The sequence below is a fragment of the Neovison vison genome, chromosome 9 (assembly GCF_020171115.1).
Source record: "Neovison vison isolate M4711 chromosome 9, ASM_NN_V1, whole genome shotgun sequence".
Classification (NCBI taxonomy): Eukaryota; Metazoa; Chordata; class Mammalia; order Carnivora; family Mustelidae; genus Neogale; species Neogale vison.
The window spans coordinates 91,388,042-91,408,942 of record NC_058099.1 but is presented as its reverse complement, the minus strand read 5'-3'; the positions used below and the strand labels follow the sequence as shown (position 1 = coordinate 91,408,942).

General features: G+C 51.2%; 1 protein-coding gene and 1 long non-coding RNA gene across 2 annotated transcripts in view; one reads left to right on the top strand and one right to left on the bottom strand.

Moving 5' to 3' along the window:
* The window catches only part of LOC122917721, an 85,762-nt gene that overhangs the window by 19,306 nt on the left and 45,555 nt on the right, over positions 1 to 20,901 (bottom strand). The window contains exons 2-3 of the long non-coding RNA XR_006386445.1: positions 10,804 to 10,875; positions 873 to 1,113 (exon numbers count right to left, since the gene is read on the bottom strand). This is a non-coding gene — a long non-coding RNA (uncharacterized LOC122917721). The remainder of the gene's footprint in view (positions 1 to 872; positions 1,114 to 10,803; positions 10,876 to 20,901) is intronic.
* Positions 233 to 19,528, top strand: FXN (frataxin). The gene is made up of 5 exons (XM_044265939.1): positions 233 to 400; positions 6,318 to 6,415; positions 8,872 to 8,992; positions 15,419 to 15,516; positions 17,823 to 19,528. The coding sequence occupies exons 1-5, from the start codon at positions 233 to 235 to the stop codon at positions 17,971 to 17,973; spliced, it is 636 nt and encodes a 211-aa protein (XP_044121874.1). The 3' UTR covers positions 17,974 to 19,528.

Genomic DNA, 20,901 nt, shown 5'->3' with positions numbered 1-20,901 from the left:
GGAGCAGGCCCTGGGCTTCGCACCGAGCGCGCACCCCATCTGCGTCCAATACGGAGAGGGCGGAATGCTGGGAAGTTCTCCCTGAGGTCTAACCTCGGGCCATTTCCCACAGTGAACGGAAGAGGGGACCGGAGCGCGGAGCCGAACCGCGGCGCCTGCCCCCCGTGGCCACCAGGTGTCGCCGCGGCGTCCCCGGAGCGAGAGGGCGGAGCGGCCGCAGCCTGGGAGCAGCATGTGGACGTTCGGGCGCCGCGCGGCCGCCGGCCTCCTGCTCCGCTCGGCGCCCCCGGGCTCGGCCCCGGCCGGCGCCGGGACCCGGGGGCCGACCAGGAACGCCCCGCTCTACGGCCGCCGGGGGTTGCGCGTCGGGACCGGAGCCACCCGCGTACCCAGCCACGCCGTGAGTACCCGCGCCGCGCAGCCGTCCGGGCCGCACGCCGGCAGGGAGAGGCCGCGCACGCTGGGGACGCTGCGGGCACGCGCGTCCACTCCGCTCCGGCGGGGCCGCGCACCGGGGCCGCGCTCTGCTGGTAGCCTGCCGGGCGGCGGAGCGCGCTGCTCCCCGCCCGGCGCGCGGCCGCGCACTGGGCCTTCTGTTTCCCCGCGGTCACGTTTGCACCGGCCTGTGCTTTCGGGTGAAAAGGGCAGTGCAGTGTAACTGCGGGGGGCGACGCAGCGCACGGGAAGTGGCCGGGGACCCGATCTCGGGGATCCGTGGTGGTCGCCGAGCTCTCCACTTCCCTTTGCCCGAACTTCAATTTAAGGGATACTAGGTACTGCCCTAGGTACTGTAGCATGCATATGTGTGTGTAGGACACAGATGTTAATGTGGTGGGTAAATACACGTAAGTAGAATAAAACAGTACACATACCAACATAATGGTATAGGGTAGTAATATGTAGAATCCTAGAGCGATGGTTCCACGCGTGGGCTTTTAGGAACGAAACGCTTCCTTCGAGCACGGTGGAAACGTCGAGGCTCGGAGCACAGTAACTAGAGCAGCAAAGCTTTTGGCAGCTTTTTGGAGAATGACCGGGCCTGGCCTCCCAAGTTCAGCAGAGCTGTGTGACCTCGGGGATCTGGAACCTCTCCGAGGCGTGGCTTCCTTTTCCCTAAAGACATGAAAGGTTACATTTTGCGGAGCTGTTGGGAGGATTACGCATGATTAACGTAATACAGAGTCTTCAGCCCTAGAAGTTAATTCCCTTTTCTCCCCTGGGGGCTGCAAAGCATCTGACCCAGTCACTCCAAGACCTGAAAGGAGAAAGCCCAAAGAATGGGGGTGGGGTTGAGGAAGACTCACAGCGGGGGAGGACGCGATGTTTAATCAGGGTCTTCCCACCCACCCCCAAGATTTTATTTGTTTGAGAAAGAGAGCACAAGCGGGTAGGGGCCGAGCGAGAAGCAGACTCCCTGCTGAGCAGGGAGCCCCATGCAGGGCCCCATCCCAGGACCCTGGGATGATGGCCTGAACTGAAGGCAGACCTAAACCGGGTCTTGAAGGTGGCAAGAGAGCAGGGAAGGGCATTCCCCACGGAGAAGCAGACCTGGGCGGAGAAGGCGGGCGGATACAGGATGCTGAGTGGTTGGCACGCTGCCTGGGCCGCCCGTGGTGGAGGAGGCAGGGGAAACCCAACCCAGATTGTCCCTGGAGCGCTGAAATTTGGACTTTAGACTTGACCGCTCTATAATTTGGCGGTGTTCGAAGGAAAGTTAGGATTGGTTGCCAACACTCAAACTTGGGCCCTTGATACTGGGTCCCTTGGCTTCTTGGGAAATACCAGCAGTTAAGGCCATTCTGTTACTAGGATGCCCAAGTGCAGAACAGAGACATTACTACCCCTGTCCTTCTGTGCTGCTCACACCTGGAGCTGCCCTGGCTTGCACTCCCACCCCTGCTGGTGCAGGCCGTGGGTTGCCAGCAGTTTGTAACTGAGGACAGTGACAAGATACGGCATGGTCTTTGGGATGGTACCTGTGGCTGTTGTGGGCTGCTGATTCAGAAGCATGCCCAACGGAGAGCTGCCATCAGGAGGTGGGCACCCGACACACACTGGAATTAGGAGTCATAGGAGGCTGGGAGGTAGTTAACCTGAGTCCCCCATTTGGGCCTCCTCTATCATAGTAAAATTAATCGGGTTTGTTGATCTTTGTAAAACAGGGCCCTCAACCATCTCCAGTACTTGCCGAGCTGGGTGGATGATAGGGGCAACTGGGACCACCATGTTTAATTTTTTCAAGGTCTTATCTGTCCTCAGATTGACCCCCCCAATGTCCCTGTACTCCAGAACCCATCAAGACCTGAGTTCATTATGGGGGCGTCATCCCTACCCTTATTTTCTCTATCCCCTATTCCTACTCCTACTTCTCCAGCAGCATCCAAAAGAAACAGAATGGGAGCTGCCTGTGTCCTTCTAAACTGTCTAGCAGCTACATTGAAAAAGTAAAAAGAAATAGGGGAAATTAATTTCAACACCACAGAGGGGTGCCTTGCTGACTCAACTGGTAGAGCATGAGACACACGATCTGGGTCATGAGTTCAAACCCATGCTGGGCCTAGAGCTTCGTTTAAAAATTTTTTTTCAACAGTACATTTATGTAATCTAGTTTTTCCAAATATTATCATCTTAACATGTAATCAATACTAAAAAATCATTGAGCTAACAGCCTTTTTTGTACTCATTCATCCAGATCTAGTGTGTATTTCACATCAGCACACGTAAGCTCAGATGTTAAACTGAACTTGTTGTGGAAGTGGTTGATTTATATTTTATAAAATTTGCAACTGAAAAAACAAATTCATGGGACACGTGGGTGGCTCAGTCAGTGAAGCGTCTGCCTTCAACTCAGGTCATGATCTCAGGGTCCTGGGATCGAGCCCCACATCGGGCTCTCTGCTCAGTGGGGAGCCTGCTTCCTCCTCTCTCTCTGCCTGCCTCTCTGCCTGCTTGTCATCTCTGTCTGTCAAATAAATACATCTTAAAAACAAAACAAAACTGTACCATTTAAAGATTAATAACACACTGCCACATTCTCACCACCAGATTAAGAGACTGATTATCTGTCCCCTGGAAGGCTCTGGGGCTCTCCCGATGACCACCGGGCCTCACTGAGGGGAATCTGCTTTCCTGAATTCTGTCAGGCATCCCCTCCTTTTCCTAGAGTGTCACCCACTATGTATGTCTCCCTAAAGCACGTGCTATTGATAGAAAACATTCTGCTGCGTTTATTGTACCATGACTTGTGTCTCGTGTTCAGTGTTGTTTTTGAGGCTCATTGACACTGACGCACTCAGTTGTCATTTACGCGTTTTCTCGGCTGGGTAGTATCCCGTTGGGTGACCACATCATGCCCTGTCCATTCTCCTGGTGACATCCAGGTGACCACCATGATGCTGCCGTCACCATGGTGTTCCTGTAGGCATTGCTATGCATGGACAGAGGTTCTTTGTGGCCGAATTCCTAAGAACAGCATTGCTAGGTGCGGGGCCAGCAAATAACTCATTTGATGCCAGGAGTGGTTGCACCAGTTCATTCCCCCCAGTGGTGGGTGAGACTTGACTCACCTTTCCAGCATTTCCAGCTTTGTGCTTTGCCAAGGGGATCCTGGGGTGAGGGCTGGCCTCCTTGCTAGCCAGCCAGGCCAGGCCTCCCCTTCTGCCTGTCCGCACTCCTGTTGACGTGCTCCAAAACCAAAATTGACCAGACACCTTCTGGCCCTGTGTTTGGGGTATTCGTGTCTTCCTGTCGAAGGCTCATCACTGGTCTGTGTGTTAGGTACCATGACCCCTGCCTTCGGGGGCTCAGAAAGGGTAAGCAGGTACCAGGGAATGTTAGCTCGGGGAGAATGGGTAAGAGACCAGCAAGGAGTCTTTGGCATTGGTTCCTTTGATGATTAAAAATGGCCGCATGAGTGGTGAACCATGAGAGACTATGGACTCTGAAAAACAATCTGAGGGGTTTGAAGTGGCGGAGGGGTGGGAGGTTGGGGTACCAGGTGGTGGGTATTGTAGAGGGCACGGCTTGCATGGAGCACTGGGTGTGGTGAGAAAATAATGAATACTGTATTTCTGAAAATAAATAAATTGGGAAAAAAAATTTAAAAAAAAAAAAATGGCCGCATGTAGACTTCTACTTCCGGCTGTAACTTGCAGCAGAACAAACCTTCCACCAAGAACAGCCATTCAAGATACAAGAGTCAAAACCAAAACTGAAACAGAAAAAAGGCTGTGCAAAGGTGTCAGACTACGACAGCCAGGATTTGAGAGGCCAGGATCCTGGAGAGGAGGGAAACTCTGAGCCTCTAGTTCTCGAACTTCCCTTCCATGTCCAAAACCCTGAATGACTCCCAGGTGTGTGATTCTTTTCTTTGTGGCCTGGACCCTGGGGCCAGACAGTGTGGGTTCAGATCCTGGGTCCTCTACTTTGCATCTGTGTATCTGAGTGATTTGCTCTGTTTCTTCATCCATAAAATACAAATACCGTCTCTCCTTGCATTTCATGGATCCTGGACTCGGGAATTCACCTATTCAGTAAAATTTATCTGTAACCCCAGAATCAATACCCAAAGTAGATTTGATGTTACTCTCAGACACACACACAGAGCAGCAAAAACTGAGGAGCTCCCCATGCTTGTGTGTTGCCACTGAGGTCAAACAAGGTGACACTCTGCCTTCTCTCGGCCCCCGCGGGGTCAACAAGTGTCCTTTCCACCATCTATTCTGTGGCACACTATTTGCATTTTTGTGTTTCCGCTTGGTGATTTCGCTATTTAACATGGCCCGGGAGCGTACTGCCTACATGCTGTCTAGTGGTCTGAGCACAGGAAGGCTGTTATGGGCCTTACCAACAAAACACGTGTGCTAGATCAGCCTTCTTCAGGCCTCAGTTACGGCACTGGTGGCCCTGAGCTCAGTTTCATGGATCAACAATGGATATTAACAAGGTGTCTTTAAACAGAGACTCCTGTAAACGAGGTTATGTACAGATCCCTTGGTCACACGTGACCTGAAGCCTGCAGGAACCTACACCTATATTTTCCCATAGGAGCATTTCACGAACCTCCTGTTCATGGTGACTTTATAGACCAAACTGTTGAGAAGAACCACTATAATAACAGTACTTGCTTCACAGGCTTGTAATGAGAACTGACCACATCCATTTCTATCAAGACTATCAATACCCAGCAATAGGGAACACTCTAGAATGTGCAGTAGCAATAACTGGTTATCAAGCTGGCTCTCTGCTTCTCCTTCAGAGCCAGCCTTTTAAAATCACACTCTCTGTGCTCTGTACCCCTGTTCCCCCTCTTATGCTCACTTCTCAGCCCCATGCCCTCTGCCTTCTCCTTTCTGAGCTTGCCAAGGGCACCGGTAGCTCAAGAGAACAATGGCCCTGGAGCCCTGCGCCAGAGTGACCTTTAGAGAAGGTGAATCTTAACCGCCAACCCCTTTCAGCCCTTGGGTGCCTTCCCAGGATGAAGTCCAGCTGAGTGCCTTCATAAGGCCCTGGGGCCACCTCTCCATCCTCTCCCCTGCCATCTCCACTTTTCTCTCCTTTACAGGCTCTGTCCCCTCCCTCACTGGGGCAGGTCCTTCAGCCAGGGTCCCCTCGGTGTTTGTCGCTGTCCTCTGGTTATGTCATCTGTCTCTCCAGCTGGTCAGTGGAGCTGGCAGCCCTAGAGACGAGCGCCTAGACCCTCTTCCAGTTATGTGCCGGAAGAAATCGACAGGTCACATCATCTCCCACAGATCATGTTAACAAGACCTGTCCATGTGCAGTCTGGTCCCCTCTTTTGGACCACAGCAGACATCGGCCGCTTGCCTACACTCGTCAAATTCCAGGAGCCTTGCAGGTGCTTCCATGCACCTGGCCTGTGCTAGCCACCGCATACCTCAAATAGCCTGGAGCAGTGCTGCCCACAGAGCTTCCCGTGATGGTGACAATGTTCTATGTGTCACTGGCCATGTGAGGCCACAGGACACGTGAAACGTGGCCTTCCAGAACATGGGAGTCTGGGAAGTGGTGCTTGTCCCTCACTCAAATTTTAGTGGGAAGTGATGGGAAATGACAATAAATTTAAATGTAAATTAGCTGCCTGTGGCTCAGGGCTATTCTATTGGACCGCACAGCCTTAGAGAGAGCCTGAGAGAACACAAGGTAATGCATCAAAATGAGGCAGAAACATTCCAGAAACAATCCTGGAAAAATTGAACGTGGTTTATTCTCAAATGCAGGAGTAGTGATATTTAAGCCACACGTTCGGGGACTGTAATGCACAGAAAAACAGTAACGTGCTTCTTCACTTTGGCTTTTAGAGTCTGAGCCTCCACCGCCTTGATCAGATGGTGAATGTCAAAAAGCAGAGTGTGTGCTGGGTGACTGTGAGACCAGCAGGAACGGCGGGCGACCCTGGGTAAGCTAAAGCCCCTTCCGCCTCAGAGAGCCCTGCCCCCCACCCCCCTCCTCCTCTCTCTCAGTACACAGCTGTGCATACCTGCTCGTACTTCTATTAGCTTTTTAAAATTTTTTTCCATTTCTCTTACTGATTTTAAAAAAATAAAATAAAATAAAGGAGGGGCGCCTGGGTGGCTCAGTGGGTTAAGCCGCTGCCTTCGGCTCAGGTCATGATCTCAGGGTCCTGGGATCGAGTCCCGCATCGGGCACTCTGCTCAGCAGGGAGCCTGCTTCCTCCTCTCTCTCTCTCTCTGCCTGCCTCTCTGCCTACTTGTGATTTCTCTCTGTCAAATAAATAAATAAAATCTTTAATTTAAAAAATAAATAAATAAAATAAAGGAGCCCATCCCCTCCAAAACCTGTTTTCTCCTAGCACTCATAAGCATCTTTCCATTCGCCAACTATCTACTCTATTAGTTTATTGATGTATTTATTTTTAAGCAGGCTCCACGCCCAGTGCCGAGCCCAGCATGGGCCTTGAACTCACGGCCCTGAGACGGAGCCCTGCGCTGAGATCAAGAGTCAGATGTGTAACGGACTGAGCCACTCACAATCCCCTTTACTGCACTGTTTTAATGAAATAATACTAAGCTTTATGGACGTATCCTAGTTCACTCCACCTGGCCCCCACTGCTGGACATGACGTGGTTTCCAGAGTTCTGTTGTGACTCTCGTTGATGACTCAGGAGTTGGGTGGGGTCCGCCAGGCCTCCATAACGGGGAGACCCACCGCTGTAATGGCTCGAGCCAGCAGCTGTCGGCGCCCCTGTGTCCCCACGGTCCAGGCTGGGCCCTGTGTCCCCACGGTCCAGGGTGGGCGTGCCTCCGTGCAGGGATTCACCGAGGTCCTGCCGCCTTCCCATCCCTTGTGTCCCCTACACGGTGGGAGCCCGGTCACCCCGCCCAGGTTCCATTCCACAGAAAGTCTGGGAAGTGGCACTTGTCCCTCCCTCCGATTTGGGGCGGGGGGGGGGGGGCTTGGTCACATGACCCCAGCTGACTGCAAGGGATGCTGGGAGATCTAGCCTGGTGGGTGTCCTGGAAGGAAGCCGTGTGTTCTGTGCACAGCTCCCTGGCATTGCTACAGTCTCCTCCTGCCACCACTGGTGTCTGCGTAGACCCTCCGTACACACACACACACACAATACATGAGCCCCTAACCCCAGGGCTGCCATCACAGGCCCATATGGTCTCATCCACCTCAAAGGCCAAGATTTCCAGGTGACATGCAGTCCCCTCTCGAGGTCTAGGAGTAGCTCTTCTGACACACACACACACACACACACACACCACCCCACCCCCTACCCTTCACCCTATGGAGAAGGTTTGCTTCGCTTCTGGGCCAGCTCTTGCTATTATCTCTTTCATTTTAACCATTCTGGTGGTATCTCGTGAATTTTTTACAGTGTATTTTCCTGAAGATTAATAAAGTTATACCCCTTGTTATGTGTTCACTGGCCCTTTGGATATCTTTTTAAAAATGATATCTGTTCAAGCATTGTACCCATTTTTTCTACTGGGTTTTCTTTTTCTTATTGACTTGTAGTTTTTTATTTTTGTTTTTGTTTTTGTTTTTTTTAGTTCTTTATATATTCTGGAAATAAGCCCATTTTCAGATACATGTAATATAAATATTTTCTCCCACTTTGTTGGGCAAACGCCCAAAATAATTTTAATCATGATATAAGCAATTTTAGTAAGCATAATGTCCAGCTGAAGGGGTCAGGTTGAATAAATAATATGAAATAAAATACCATGAAAATATGTATATGCTAATATAGAACAATTTCCAGGATATATTAAAAACTGTAAGGTGCTTCAATTTCCATATTAAAAAAGAATGTAAAATTCTGGACAGATACAGAAGAGACTGTTATTCGTAGTTTACTCTGCTGGTCGGGGCTGCTTATTTGGGAAGAAAGGTTTCCTTCTTTATAAACTCTTTCTTTTTCTTTTAAGATTTTTTATTCATTTATTTTTTTGACAGACAGAGAGAGAGTGGGCATAAGCAGGGGGAGTGCAAGAAGCAGGCTCCCCACTGAGCAGGGAGGCAACAAAGGGCTCCATCCGAGGACCAGGATCATGACCCAGGCTAAAGGCAGAGGCTCAACTGACTGAGCCTCCCAGGTGCCCCTATATAAACTCTTTCATGCTGATTAATTTTTTTTGTCTGCACATGAATTTCCCATGAATTTTTCAAATGTGAATAAAAAGTTGATGTTTCAGGGCACCTGGTTGGCTCAGTCTGTGGAACATGTGACTCTTGATCCCCCAGTCGTGAGTTCAAGCCCCACATTGGTTGTATTTACTAAAAATAAACTAAATAAGGAAATAAATAGATATGTAGGTTTGACATTAATAAAATGGAGCAGTTTGGTATAAATGTGTTTTGGGGGTTTTGGTGTTTCCCTGCAGCTCTCTGGATGAGACCACCTATGAAAGACTGGCTGAGAAGACACTAGACTCCTTAGCAGAGTTCTTTGAAGACCTCGCAGACAAACCTTACACGTTCGAAGACTATGATGTCTCGTTTGGGGTACCTTTTTGCTTATTTTCTTACATTTTCTGTTCCCTCCTAAGAATTCTAGCTCACTACGACAGAGAATTCCCTCCAGTGGAGTTAAGCATCCAACCGCATATGGTTCCGGGGTGGGGGGCAAGGGGGAGACCCAAAGACTGGCCTTGGAGTTCCAGCCCTGCCCCTCCAGGCTTGTAACCTTGGGCAAGTCACGACCTCTGTGAGCCCCGTTTCTGCTTAAAAGTACAGGTTCTCAAGCTCCACTCAGGACCCGTGAGGTAAGCCGGGGGGGACCCAGGCCTGTGTTTGTCTGGCAGGATGACTGTCCTGCAGGCAGAACCGAACCACTGGTCCTTAAGCCGGCTGTGTTCCCAGCACTCGGACAGCGGCCCCAGCTCTGGGAGATTCTGACCTGCGGGTCGGGGTCTACTCTCAGGAAGCATATTTTTGGAAAAGCTCACCTGAGATTCTAATGTGCACCCTGGGTTCCAACCCTAGAGATTTTTCTTTAGTTGGTCTGGGAGTATACCTGGCCGGCCAGGGGAGTTTTTTTAAAGTTTTTATAATCACTCCTCAGATGATCCTCAGTGCCGCTAGGGGGAGCCACAGAGCCCTGAAGCCCGGGGAGTGCTGCTCTACCTCGACTGGCCACCAGGTGGCAGACATGAGTCCCCCCTTGCCTTATTTTATTTATTTGTTTGTTTGTTTGTTTGACAGAGAGCTCACAAGTAGGCAGAGAGGCAGGCAGAGAGAGGAGGAAGCAGGCTCCCTGCTGAGCAGAGAGCCCAATGCGGGGCTCAATCCCAGGACCCCGGGATCATGACCCAAGCCGAGGGCAGACACTCAACCCACCGAGCCACCCAGGCGCCCCCCTCCTTGCCTTTAGAATGCTGTTTCCCCCTTAGGGAGCAGCTCCTTTTTTGCCAGAAAAATCCCCCACGGAGATTAATCCTCTTGATGGCAATTAATTAATAGTCAGAAATGCTATGAAGGGGAATTGTTAGGACAACCAGCTGTCAGGCTAATGTGATAGAAATGGTGTTGGGTATTACTGTGGACGGAAGGGACCCCATCAGACGGAGCAGGTATCAGAGTCTGGAAGATTTCAAGCCTGGTTGTAAGGACAGCGAGGGACGTGGAGGTCAAAATGAAGGCAATGGGGCAAGAAAGGGTTGGCTTCCTTCCAGGTGGGTTCCGTGACTGCTGGGAGCATCACTGCGGCAGGGCATTGAAGGGCTTCTGCAGACAGCCTCAGAAGGCAAGCTGTTGGCGAGCCCATACGGACTGTGGGATGATGGAGCTGGGAGAGTCACAGGTCTCCTCTCCCCCAGTCTCCCTACCAGGGGCTGACTAGACTTACAGGGAAACCAAATCTCAGGATACGTGCAAACCTTCATTAACATGCCACAAATACAGTGACACCACTTGTTCTTGTAAGATTAGTGAGAATACGTAGTGACTCAAGTATTTTTGCATGAGTGTTTCATTACAAGCAAGTGTGCCAGTGTCCTAGCAGCTGGATTCTGTTTACTACCCCATGCCCCCATCCCCCCCACCTCCAGGGGAATCCAGCAGCAAAGGCTCCTGCTCAGGGGTGCATGGGTGGCTCAGTCGGTTGAGTGGCTGACTGTTGGTTTCGGCTCAGGTCATGATCTCAGGGTCCTGGGATCGAGCCCCGCATCAGGCTTGCACTCAGGAAGGAGTTTGCTTGAGATTTTCTCTCTCCCTTTCCCTCTGCCCCTCCCCGCTGTTCTTGCTCTTTCTCTAATAAATAAATCTTCAAAAAGGAAAAAAAAGTTCCTGCTCAATGGTGGGTCACAGGATCTTACCTGAATGCTACCCGCAGTGTCTCTCTGAAGAGTGACCCAGCTGCTGGGGTTTCCAGGTCCCGTAAGCCATTCCTGCAAAGGGAAGAGGCACCTGTATTTTTCCAACCAGCCCATGTACCTTAAGTTACCATTCTTCTCACCAGGGGAAAGTGATTTCTAACAAATCATTTATAGTTAGGAAACGCCCCAATATAGATGTAGAAACAAAAGGCCAGTAGCTGACTCTGTTGTTGGGGCTTCTTACAAAGCACTCTGCAAAGCTGTCTACCCTGGGGGGTGATTTCCCGAGTAGAGTCCCTCAGGTGCTAGCTGACTCAGACTTTTCACAAATCAATCTACTGAAACTACATAATAGGCAACAGAACACCTGTAACACCAGGGGTGCAGTCTGTCGTCCAGGTGGGCACTGCCTCCTCTGGGAAGCCCTCCCAGATGTTCCAGGCAGATACCACGCTTCCTTCCTCGCCCAGCACTCTGCGGGTGAGTCTGTAGAGCACCCATCACGCCGCGTACTGTTTACACACCAGCTCCCACAGCCACACTGAGTTCCTGGGCAGCCAGGACACTGTCTGCTCTTGGTATCCCAGTGCCTGAAACACTGCCGGCTACGTGATAGGGACTTAATAAATGTTGGGCCAGTATACAAATGAAATGGGGCCCACATACGTTTCCAGAACACAGTCTCACTGATGCCGCTCAGCACCACAGACGTCCGATCTGCTTGCTCCCAGCCAAGCAGACGAACGGAAACAGTGTTCAGGGAGACACAAGAATGCGTGTGTTCAGTTTGCTCCCTGGGGACTGGGTGACGTGAGTGGCTACCGGCTGTTGTGTCTTCTGTCAGTGGAATGCGTCATCTGGGGGGTCAGGGTCTGGGTCCAGGCCTCACCCACACTGGCCCTGCCATGGGAGGCGGGGGCTGCCCACCAGGGCAGACAGCCCCTGCCGTCACTCAGCACCCATGGAGTCAGCTGTACTTGACCGGCAAAATCTGATCCAGGGCCGTGAGAAGCGCCGTGCCCTCCGAGGGGTTATTGCCAAGCCTCCTTTGTTTTCTCCACCCCTGCTCCCTGCCCTTGGAGCCCTGGACTCTTTGACATTTTAATGAGAATCTGTTTGCGGTCATGTTCTTTACTCACTAAGCTGTCAGCATGTCACTGCCGTACAGTAGAAGTTCCTTGAACTTCCCTGGACCTTCTCCCAAGAAAACCTTCCCCGCACGCCTGTGAGTACCGTTTCAGTTGAGGTCGGGCAGTCTGCAGAGGCCCGAAGCGGGGCTCCGGGTCCCAGGTTACGGATACCTGCTGGGACACAGCACCGTACTGGACACGGAGAAAAACCGTTTAGCCTGTCGTCCTGGATTTGTATTTTCTCCTTCTTCGCTTCTGTGAATGGCAGGTTCTCTAGCTGGGAAGCGGGTGACATCCCTCTACGTCTCCAAATTTCCATTCGGATTAAATTATAAAAGGGCTTCACATTCATTATTCTTATTCCTCCAGAGGGCTGGCTGGTTTGGGAATGTGGGAAGCCACGTATCCCCGAAATCTCCTGACTCAACGCGCCATCGTGTAGGGGTCAGTCTCTGTGGAATGAGCTGTGAGGACACAAGCTGGGGGGGGGGGGTTGCTGATAGTGCTGGAGGGAGTGAGCCTCCGCCAGCGGTGGACAGGGGCTGTTCTGACCGGCGAGCACCTCTGGCCGCAGCTGTTGAGGAGTTTGACTCCCTCCTGCCCCTGCATTTAAGGCTGCCCACACTCCCAGAACAGCCTCCGACTGGCTCTTAAGAAATAATACCGATGAACAAAAAGCCATCTTCATCTGGGTACTTGCAGACCGTTCCGAGAGCATTAGGAACTCCCGGTGAACCAGTAAGGCCTCTCCTCTCCTTTCCTTCCGTTCCTTCCTCCTCCTGCCGGATTCCCCTGGAAACAGCCTCTGGCTCCATGGGAAAAAATAATCACGCACAACCGACAGGAGGCGGGTTGGCTAAGTGTTGAGACTTTCTGCCTTCTGTAAACTTGCCCTCGACTTCGCATGTGTTATCACCAGCTCTGGTCACCACTGGCTCAGTTCATTCCTCCACGGGTGTATTTTCGTGTCCACCCAGGATCTCGCACTAAGAGCGGATTTACTGGACACTGAAGGTTCTGGGATGGAAAGCCAGATCTGCCCTCAAGGCGCTTCGAGTTGTGGAGGGGAGGGCGCAGGTGTCTCAAACAGGCAGGCAGCTCAGATGCAGGGAGGAAGGAATGGGGGCCATGGGGTGGGGGGCAGGGGCTCCTGAGCGGGGGTCTCAGTCTTGTGCGGGGAGGGACACTGCAGGGACGGTGCCAGGTGGAGACACTTGAGGTCTTCACATCTAGAAGAAATCTCATGGCTGCTTTTTTAATACGCTCTTTGTGAATGCCTGGCCCGTTCCCTGGAATAATTCCAGAAGATCCTGAGTTGGAAAGATTGGATTTGGCTTTCAGTGACTGGACGTGCTGTCCCTGATTTGGTGTCCTGCCCTAGGGTGTGACCGTGATCAGGAGCGAACACAACCCTTGACCACCGGGCCCTGTGCCCCTCCATCCTGGCCTGGGTCTCTGAAGGAGGCAGCACAGATGTCATCCTGAGGATGGTGGCAGGGTTGATGAGACTCAGACCCCCTACCCTCTGCCCTCCCCACAGTGCCTGCGCCTCCCCGTGTGTGGGGGGCAAAGCACAGTGGGGCACTGAGGGACCGTAAGTAGGTCAAACAGGAAACAATTCTGTCTCATTCCCCTGAGCCTGCTATCTCCTGGAAAAAGCAGCTTTGGAAGTTTCTAAGGGATCCGGTGGGGGGGAAGGGGAGAAGGAATGGGGAAGGGCTGCTGATGGCTGGGGGTTTCTCTTTGGGGTGGAAATAGTTGAGAATTAGTGTAGTTTGCACACTTTATGAATACACTTTGTGAAATACTGAAATTATTAAACTGTGCAGTTTTAAGATACTTTTTTTAAGAGAGGGGAGGGAAAAAAATTTTTAAATTTAGAAAAAGACGGGGAGGGCAGAGGGAAGGAGGCAGAGAGAGAATTGTAAGCAGGTTGCTTGCCCAGCAAAGAGCCCGAGGACACCGGGGATCTCACGACCCTGAGATCATGACCCGAGCTGAAATCAAAAGTTGGATGCTTAGCCAACCGAGCCCTCCAGGTGCCACAGGACAATTTTTAGTAAATGAAAGGTGGTTGTCCAGGGGCACCTGGGTGGCTCAGTGGGTTAAGCATCTGCCCTGGGCTCAGGTCATGATCCCAGGGTCCTGGGATAGAGCCCTGCGTCCTCAGGCTCTCTGCTCAGCAGGAAGCCTGCTTCCTCCTCTCCCTCTGCCCCCCACCTTGTGCTTTCTCCCTCTTGCTTTCTCTCTCAAATAGATAAAATTTTTTAAAAAGGTACAACCCAATAGAGTCTTCCCTTGCCTGCCAGTTACATTATTGTGTATTATTGCCGCTGCCGTCTACCTTTTCAATAGCTCTTTGTGTTTGCAAACCAAACACAAAGTCTTCTCAGAAGCCTTCGGGGCCTCTTGATTGGACAGGGGCTCTAGAAGCCCAGAGAAAGGCAGTGGTTTGTCTCCGCGGGTTGTGCCTGGGGTGGGAACAGTGAGGGGCTGCCCCCCTGCACCCCAGCTCCAGTAAAGGGACTGAGCTGCGCAACCCCTTCTGTAATATTCCGCTCCTTCTAAGGAAACCTCAGACCTTGGGAGTAAAGGGCTCCTTTGTTGAAAGAATGTTTTCAAATTTAAATGAGCATTTATTGAGCAAGGATGGACCAACCAGTCTTTTAAAGAATTCAGAGAAAATAAAGCCCTTGAGGGCAGCCTGTGAGATGCGTGGGGAGGGTCTGAAAATCAAAGCTCCATCTTCCTTGCAGGGGCGGAGCGAGCTCTATGGCTCTTCTAAAACCAGCCGAGCTCCTGGTTTGAACACTCCTTCTTTTTTGCCTCTTTTCCTTGTTTTGGTCATGAACGTGTCCTGTCCGATGTTCGGGCTGACATGGGACTCCGGCAGAGTCGGGGTCTGCATTTCTTTTTTTTTTTTTTTTAAAGATTTTATTTATTTATTTGGCAGAGACAGATCACAAGCAGGCAGAGAGGCAGGCAGAGAGAGAGAGGAGGAAGCAGGCTCCCCGCTGAGCAGAGAGCCCGATGCGGGGCTCGATCCCAGGACCCTGAGATCATGACCTGAGCCGAAGGCAGCTGCTTAACCCACTGAGCCACCCAGGCGCCCCCGGGGTCTGCATTTCTTAACCTCCTCTCGTGTGTTCTGGTTGGGCTTTTGAGGGAACTGAGGCAGCCCACGGGCTGTCGCTCCTCAGACAAGCCACTGCTGTCTCCGTGCCTCCTGAGGGGATAAATGAGACTCTCGCCTCGCCCGCCCCGCGGGAAATGCGGGAAGCCCCACGGGGTCTAGGTGGTCCTGTGATTCATCATAGTCGGACCCAGAGCAGTGTGCTTTCCGCGCGATCGGCCACGTCTAACACGAAACACGGTTCTTCGAGGTGTGTGTTGCGTCTAAGTGTCCAGATGCGCAGCCCCGGGGACAGAGTGATTCACTTTGTCTTGTTCTCTTTCCCGCATGCTGTCGCCGCCTGACCCGCCAGAGTGGTGTGCTGACAGTCAAACTGGGTGGAGATCTGGGAACCTACGTGATCAACAAGCAGACCCCAAACAAGCAGATCTGGTTATCTTCACCCTCCAGGTACGTCCCGGAAGTCCACATCTGTCCTTGCTCGGGGCTCGTGCGGTGTGGCTTTGTGGACCCTTTAAAAGGAGCATCACCTCATGGGTGGGTGTCCGAGAGCCTCACCCCATCCTCGAAGCACAGTTAACCCAGCTTCAGTAACCGGCCTACCGGTAGTCCGGCCGCTGGAAGCGCATCCTGCGGCCTGAAGCAAAAAGTGTGTAACTAGGCAGAGCCTGGCCTGGATGGTTTCTCTCTGTGAGTCCTTGTCCTGCCTTTTAAAAAGCCGCTCTTGGGGTGCCTGGGTGGCTCAGTGGGTTGGAGCCCCTGTCTTCGGCTCAGGTCGTGATCCCGGGGTCCTGGGATCGAGCCCTGCACCGGTCTCTCTGCTCGGCGGGGAGCCTGCTTCCCCCTCTCTCTGCCTCTCTGCCTACTTGCGATCTCTGTCAAATAAATAAATAAAATCTTTTAAAAAAAAAAAAAGGCCTCTCTTGACGCTGCAACCTCAAAACAAGTTGCACAGCGTCTTCAGAGCAGGTTCAAGTTTGGCCTCTGGTTTGTTTCGAGCAGCTCGCTCGGGGCCGGTTGGATTCCCTCTGCCCAGCTGAGCCCCGCGCCCTGTGGAGCCGGGAGAGCCTCGGAGGCTGGGACTCCATGGCGTCGAGTCCCTCCTGCCATTATCACTGCTCTGCTTTCAGTCTCCTGGAATAAAGGCATGCGTTGGAGGCCGCCTGCGCTGCTTCTCAAGGCCTGAGAACGTGCAGGGAGAGAGGGGCCTCACCCGCCTGCAATTGGTCAGGGAGACGCTCACTTAAAGCTCTCAGACCAGCCTCCCTGGGTCACTCAGGAGCACTTCCAAAGACAACAGACTGAGTATGCATTGGGAAAGGCCAGATGTAACCAGCACGCAATTCTTGCAAAACCCAGTGATATCTGCATTTTTTAAAAAATGAAATTATAGGGGCGCCTAGGTGGCTCAGTCAGTTAAGCATCCAACTCTGGATTTAAGCTCAGGTCCTGATCTCCATAGTGATAAGCCTCAAGGCCTCTCAGCGGGAGTCTGGGAGTCTCTCCTCCATCTGCCCCTCCCCTGGCTCTCTTTTTCTCTCTCAAATGAATAAATTTTCCAAAAAAAAAAAAAATTCATCCTCTTCTGCCCCAATGTTCACATCATTTTTAGGCAGTTACTATTGTACTGTTTATCATGCCATGGTGTGAAATTATTTACTCAAAATAAACAAAGCGTTACGCCTCCTTTGTTTTGCCCCAACCTCTTCTAGGAGGTGTGTTATAATTCAACAAACAATTCCAGAAATCACCCACTTCTAGCAAGACTCTTACAGATTGCATTGCTTTTTTAGACCCAATTAACTTGAACTTGGGCGTTTCGTCCTGTATGGGCCGATTATCTGTTCTCTTTGGCCTCAAACGGTTGTCCTGCCCTGACCAGAGCCCTGCGTGAGGACTGCACGTTCCTATCCTTCACCTCTGGAGCAACCACAGGACAAGCTGGCTGGGTGGATCAGTTCAAACCTGAACCTGGGTTCAAACCCAGCCATCACCTTTCATGGGACTGTATTTCTTTTCTTTTTTAAGATTTAATTTATTTATTTGTTAGAGAGAGAGAGCACAAGCGAGGAGAGTGGCAGGCAGAGGGAGAAGCAGACTTCCCACAGAGCAGGGAGCACTAGGTGGGGCTCGATCCCAGGACCCTGGGATCATGACCGGAGCCGAAGGCAGTTGCCCAGCCAAGCCAGCCACACATCCCAAGAAAAAGTATATTGAAAAAAAAAATAGCATAGGTGATTGCCAGGAGCTGGGTAGGGGGGCAGGGCATGACTGCTTAATGGGCACAGAGTTCCCTTTTGGGGTGATGAAGTGTTTTGTAGGGAGAGGTAGTGGTTGCGTATGTTACAAAGGTACTAAAGTAATAATAACAATAATAATAATAATAATACAGGTAAGGGCCAGATCGCGTGAGTAGTACCCGAATGGCCGTGATTTGAACAACACTGCTCTGACACAGCAGGTATCCTACGTGAGTTCCCAAAAGTGAAACCTCCGAATGTGACTTATGAATCCTCATGGAGAGGGTTCCGATGTTCCCCGGCCTTGAGAATCGTTCTGTCGAGGTGTCGCAGGGGATGGATGGGGACTTCCTCTTCACAGCAAGACGCTGAGACAGGCAGTCAGGGGGACGCCTTGTTGAACTGACTTCGGGAGCTTCCTTCTGGTCAGTTTCTTGGGGGCAGCGTCTGTGGGGTCAGCATTTCTGCGCAGGGGCTGTCCTCGTGGACTTCCCGTGTGTCGATGTTGTCTTGCAGCGGCCCCAAGCGCTACGACTGGACGGGGAGGAACTGGGTGTACGCCCACGACGGCGTGTCCCTGCACGAGCTGCTGGCCGCGGAGCTGACCGAAGCCTTCCGGACCCAACTGGACTTATCCTCTCTGGCCTATTCCGGAAAAGGCGCTTGATGCCCCGTCCAGTCCCGGGGACAGTAACAGGTCTGAAGCCAAGACTCCAGCTCCGTCCCGCTGCTGGGGGTCTGGTTGGTTCCATTCCCGCTTTGGAGGACAGTGGCGTGTTGTGTAAGGACTCGGTGAAAAGAACGTGTTGCCTCCCACCCTCCCCTAAGTTCAGACTTTTAATTTCCGTAGTGTTTTGGGATTTATTGTCTGATGTCCTCCCTCGCAGGATATATTCCTTCTCTTTTATAGTGTCCCGATACTCGTACATTTATATAGAACCTCACAGCAAGAAAAATAAGGAGAAATTCAGGAGGAGAAATGACTTGATTTCACTCTTCGTTCTTTGAAGGACTTAATTGCATAAAACCACACAAAGAGCGGCGAGCGGACCTCCCTTTTCTGTCCCCAGATGAAGACGCATTAAAGGGTCATCTATAAATGGTGCCACACCTCCTGAAAATGTCAATGTTCCTATGCCCTGTAGTACGAAAGTGTCAGTAACGTTCAGGAATTCTCAAACCAAAGATCATTCTCTCTCCCCGCTGGTGTCTCTGCCGGGTGTGGCCTATACGGGAGACCCAGGGAGACGTGATGGTGTTTCTTCCATAGAGACATGCTAGGGACATACGCACACATTCCATCTCAAGGTGCGTGTGTTTGTGTGTGTGTTTTTTTTAAGTTATTTTTTATGGATACAGCTGCTGCAGCACAGGTCTGAGAATGCAAAAACTCTCCCAAAGACAAGAAGGGAAGAAGGGCCATTATCATAAGCGCGTGGATGGAGTGTAATAACCTAGGTCACGGGGTGAGGTCATGCTTAGCAAATCGTGAAGGACCCCACAAATGCAAAGATGTTCGTGTTCATGAAAAGAGCCCTAGTCCTTCACTTGGCAAAGCGCAACCATTTCTTACTAAAGAAAGATTTCTCAGTGACGGGTCTATGCAGATGTGCGGGATCTCGGTTCTCTGTCTCTGGGCAAGTTTCACAAACTCCGTGACCTGTTTCCCCACGTGTTAAATGAGCGGGTGGAACTGAGAGAATATAGGGGATTCTCAGTCCAGACCTTCGTGGGCCTGTCAGGCCAGCTTAACAGGGGAGGGGATGACAATGAACAAGTTTCTTAAGTTAGAGCATAAACATAGGGTTATAGGTGTTCCACTTGAATTTCGGTTGAATTAATGTTCAAATAGTACCCATCGTCCGTGTCTTTACTGTGCTGACTTGTGCTCTGGGCTGAATGTCTGTGTCCCTCCCCAAAATTCCTGTGGTGAATCCTTACCCCCAGTGTGATGGAGTTAGGAGGTACGGCTTCCGGAAGGGGGTTGGGTCGTGAGGACAGAGCCTCATGACTGGAATTAGTCCCCTTATGAGAGAGACCCCAGAGAGCTCCTCGCCCCTCACCTCTCCTCACCCCTCCTACCATGTGAGGACACAGTGAGAAGTCGGCCGTCTGTGAACCAGGAAGTAGAACTTCACCAGACCCTCCGTGTGTGGGGCCTTGACCTTGGGCTTCCCAGCCCCCAGAACTATGGGAAATAAATTCTGATTGTTTATAAGCTACCTCGTCTATGGCATTCTGTTCTGGCATTCCAAACGGACTAAGCCTTCTACACCGGAGGACCTCATCTTATTTTATTTTATTTTATTTTTATTTGGGGGTATTTTTTAGTTTTTTGGAGATTTTATTTATTTATTTGACAGAGAAAGACATAACGAGAGAGGGAACACAAGCAGGGGGAGCAGGAGAGGGAGAAGCGGGCTCCCCGCCAAGCAAGGAGCCCCATGCAGGGCTCGATCCCAGGACCCTGGGAACATGACCTGAGCCAAAGGCGGATGCTTAACAACTGAGCCACCCAGGTGCCCCATTTTATTTTATTTTTTAAGATTTTTTATTTATTTGTGAGAGAGAGAGCATGAGTGGGGGAAAGGGAGTCGGCAGAGGCAGCTGACAGGGAGAGTAAGACTCTCCAGCCGGCTCCCGGCTGAACACCGAGCCCTCCTCGGGGCTCCATCCCAGGACACCGGGATCATGACCTGAGCGGAAGGCAGACACTTAACTGAGCCACCCAGGTGCCCCCATAGGACCTCATTTTAATCTCTACTGACCTGCATCTTACACGTGAAGAAACCAAAGCTCGGGAACATTAAAACCCCTCCAGAGTAGTGCTCCTGTTCTGTTGTGTTCTTACTAAAGAAAGATTTGTTAGTGCAATGGGTGAACAAAAACCACATTCCATTATGGAAAAAAAAGTTCTTAGCAATAGAACACGGTAAACAAACACTGAATGGTTACATAAAATGCCTTTCTTTTAAAAAAAAAAATTCCTTTCCTTATTTTTTAGTGTGGGTAGAAATTTTGTAAGTGTGGTAGGTCAGTACCAGTGAGAAAATAAAACATGCGTGTGCACATGTGCACACGCATGTGTGTGTGTCTGCGCATCTGTCTCTTCTGATCAAAGTTTCTCTGTCTGGCTTACTTGGAACTCAGTTAAGTGATGCACTCACCTATCTGGGACATAATATAAAAAAGATTTAATCAGGCTGCTGCAACAGGAGAATGTAAATTAGGTGATCTGTGTTCTTCTTGCTTCCTTCATGGTCAGATTTTCAGGCCTATTTACTTTTACTTTACGTACAATGCTAACTGGTTTAATTACTTCCTTTCTAAGGCCCTGGGAGAGTCCCATTTGAAGCAGTGAAAGAACTAGGATCACAGAACAGTCACCCAGAGAGGAATAAACATCATTCTCTGGGGGCGCCTGGGTGGCTTAGTCGTTAAGCCTCTGCCTTCAGCTCAGGTCATGGTCCCAGGGTCCTGAGATTGAGCCCCACATCAGGCTCCCTGTTGAGCAAGGAGCCTCCTTCTCCTTCTCCCCTTGCCTGCCGCTCCCTCTTTCCCTTTGCCTGCTCATGCTCGCTCTCTCTCGCTCTCT